This window comes from Wyeomyia smithii, chromosome 3 (assembly GCF_029784165.1).
Source record: "Wyeomyia smithii strain HCP4-BCI-WySm-NY-G18 chromosome 3, ASM2978416v1, whole genome shotgun sequence".
Lineage (NCBI taxonomy): Eukaryota > Metazoa > Arthropoda > Insecta > Diptera > Culicidae > Wyeomyia > Wyeomyia smithii.
Window position 1 is genome coordinate 262,767,925 of NC_073696.1, and position 3,674 is coordinate 262,771,598.

The window sequence follows — 3,674 nt, forward strand, 5'->3', positions numbered from 1 at the left end:
ATTGAATTCTAGTAGGGTAACGACCCCAGAATTCGCCCACTTTATCCAAGTACCCAAAATTCGTCCACCTATTTTTTTATTGTTCGCAATATAGTGTCTACTCTTAGAACCGTGTTCAAACATAAATAAAAAAGAAATAGCTGAGATCAAAAATAAATTATTATATGGCATAATTCAATTACAGACCCCGTAAACAATAAGTTGATTAATAGGTGAGCGAACTGTGGGGTCCTTACCCCAAGAAGTTTCCATCACTTCCACAACAAAAACCCAGCTGTTCCATCCTTTTCGTCCAAGATTCAGCCAGAATCTGGACTGCTTAAGTTTTCAGATATTGTAGACTGGATTTACGAAAATTTCAACATAACTGATCCCCTTAAAAGTCCTAGCAACAATTTAAACGTTTTCGAAGCAGTTGACTGCTTAACTCTAGAAGGTCGAAAAATCATGAATTTTCATATTTTTTTTGGCTGTCTAGAGTAAAGTGAAGTGTTTGGCTATTTTGGCTACTGATTAAGGTATATTTGAAGATGTATTTTCCATGTCGTGAATGTAAATATAGTGAGTATTACACTGTTGGCAGCTGGGAACGTGGATGCTCTCTCTAAATCAATACCTAACTGGTGGTAAGTTTTTCTCAGCTTCTAGTAGACCGATCGGGCTGAAATTTTTTTTCAGTATATAGAAACATATTATCTATCTTGTTACGTAGCCGTTTTTGAAAATTCCAAAAATTGCCAAAATGGCGGCCATTTTAGTAAAAAATTTGTTTTTTTTTTCATGAAAAATCACTATTTAAAAAACCATAAAACATTGAAAAACTTAGAAATCAAAAAACGGCTACGTAACAAGTGAGATAATCCATTTTCACATGTTAAAAAAAAATTCAGCAAAATCGGTTCAGTATATGCTGAGAAAAATTTACCACCAGTTGAAAAAACATAGTTTCGAGAGAAACGCTGCTTACAGCGTAATCCTCACTATATTTGTATCCAGAACGTGCAAAATATATCTTCAAATATACCTTAATCAACAGCCACAATATCCGAACACATCACTCTACTCTAAGCATCCGAAAAAAAAAATACGAAAATTTATTATTTTTCGACTTTCCAGAGTAGGGTCCCCCCTTAACGGCACCTCTTTGCAGCGATCGAGTTCGAGCGGCTAATTCATCGGCTGAGATGAAAGATTCTATCTTCTTTTCACAGTGGAATTGTAGAAGTCTCATCCCCAAAATTGATTCATTTAAAGTTTTGATTAATAAGTATAAATGCATCTTCCATCTGCTTCCTTCGCCACGGTTGTTTTTGGGAGATTTTACTTTCATGGCGTGGCTTGGCATTCCCTTTCACAATGATAATCGCTCCTCTTTAATCTATAATCTTGCCCTTCTGTCCTGCAACAATAACGCGCCTAGTTTAGATAGGATTGACGTCAACTTGTTGAAAAATCTACCTGTCACCACCAAAAGGCCCTTATTGAATTTGTTGAAGTTCCTGGAGCAAAATATTGTACCGCAGGATTGGAGACAAGTGAAAGTAACGGGTGACAACTAACTAAATTGTATTTTTTTCTTATGCTGTCAAAAAAATGGAATGTACTAGAACAAAAATTGGTTTATTGCTCAAGGTAAAACTTTTTTCGCTCAGTAAAAAAACTCGGTAATGCCTGGCTTTAGCTTTTGGCTTTTAGGTGTTTTATTCCTGTGCTACTGCTACCCACGGCGAGTGCACTGATGTTGTCTTATAGTGTATTAAAACAATTGCCATCAAAGGCACTACGAAACTAATAATAAAGTATTGAACTGTTAAAAATATCAATCGTCATCAAAGACACCGTTTCATTTTTTGTTAGTATGAACTGCAGCTAATGAACCTTAAAAAATCCAAAGCTAACAAACGAAGCTAGTCATACACTGTCCTCAGCAACGTGAAATATGTATACGCGGTGCTCATCATTTGGACCACGCGGTCCATTCCGATCGGCAAAATAAGCAAGATACTGAGCCCGAGCGGTTGCTGACTGCGTGCAATCATCATTTGAATTGCCTTCTGTATCTTCCGATCAGCTAACTCCCAACGAACGTCATATAACCGACAACAGAAGCTCTCGTTCTACGATTAAAAACAACGAGGTTAGTTCTACAAGTTACCGAAGCTCAGTTTGCCAACTACCTTGGAGCGAATTAGTTCCGCGTGATAATTCCACAGGAATGTCGAGGTAAGAGAAAATCCAGACAAACTTGCTATCGACATTTGTTGGCTGAAGCTGTCCAATAGCGAGGCGGTGAACATTTGTGTGCAAAGGATAATTGTAAAACAAACAAAATCGGTTCCAAGCACGTAGGATAAATTCTCTGCTGCTCGATTTAGAAAAATCATTACGTCAATATGGCTAGAAATTAAATTACGCAGTCCGTTGTCTATGTCCGCTTCCAACTGCCTTTGTCTGATTTTACCAGCCGAAGACGACTGTCGAACCTCGTACAGCCTCTCCACGTTCTCGAAAATCATCGAAAGTCGCTCGATAAGAACGTTAAACAGGGACACACTAAACATCAGGGTCTGGATGCAGAGGTTATTAGTCGCCAAATGAAAAAATAAGCAAACCCCGGTTACAAAAATATGAAACGCGCAGGTCAGCTCAAAAAATGGCGTTTGTTGCTGATCAAATGGCGCCCACGTATCATAAATCATTCGACGGCTGCCATCTTTATTTGAGAGTATGAACCCGAAGGAGCAGTACAGTATACCGCCAAGTATGCAACCGATGGTCATAATCTTCGAATACAGAAGACCGGATCGCGTCTACAAGGAAAGCGGAAATGTGTTTGAAGATTTGTTCTACTGTGCAACAGCAAAAATCTTACCGCTCGATCTAGGTAGGCTGTTAGCGCGTCATTTTTTTCTCCATTGATATCATCTATCATGTTCTGAATCAGCACATAGAAAGCATAATTTTTAGATTTGAAAAAAAGCACTATGAAGGCTTTGATAAGAACGCTCAGCGCCGTCATTCCAAATAACGCATCAAAAATGGCAGTCTGTGGGAAAAGTTTGATTTTCACTACGTGACTAATAGCAACTCTAGGTGGATTGTGTTTTGGAGCAATTTACCTGCAAGTCGTCGCGTCGCATGAATATTTGCACAAACATTTGAATATTAATCACTATCATACTGATGAATGCCAGAACCGTTTGAGGACCACTCGGACCAATTATTCCGTAGTAGCGCAGAATTCCCAAATTGCCACGCATGGCGACATTATCTTCCCACGTGGGGATTTTCTGCTGCACCATACTGTAAAAAAGACGCACTAAATGTCCTGCGACAAAGCGAAATTTGCACCTCTTTGTTGACGAATTATGAATGTGACACGTGCAAAAGCAACAGATCATTTTATGTACACTTTCGCTGTATGGATATGCTCTGTTATTAACGAAATTGTCTGTTTTACGTGAAGCGTGTGGATTAGAGACTCGCTGTGCGTAATTAAATGGACGCCTTTCCGATTCGCTTTGATATTGAACAACTATCAATTTAGCGAAAGCGGTTATTTGAATATCACAACGAGAGACCATTTAATTTAAATATAGGTCTTTTCAAGGCTGCCATTAAAGGCTTTTCGCCATTGTTGACACAGGTTTTCCAATGAAAGAATACATATTTTG

General features: G+C 38.5%; 1 protein-coding gene across 1 annotated transcript; it reads right to left on the reverse strand.

The window, feature by feature from the left end:
- Window positions 1-1,798: 1,798 nt before the first annotated feature.
- LOC129731904 (odorant receptor Or2-like) lies at window positions 1,799-2,953 on the reverse strand. The gene is made up of 3 exons (XM_055692272.1): window positions 2,873-2,953; window positions 2,178-2,810; window positions 1,799-2,117 (listed from the first exon to the last, which is right to left on the reverse strand). The coding sequence occupies exons 1-3, from the start codon at window positions 2,930-2,932 to the stop codon at window positions 1,908-1,910; spliced, it is 903 nt and encodes a 300-aa protein (XP_055548247.1). The 5' UTR covers window positions 2,933-2,953; the 3' UTR covers window positions 1,799-1,907.
- Between the last annotated feature and the right edge of the window lie 721 nt (window positions 2,954-3,674).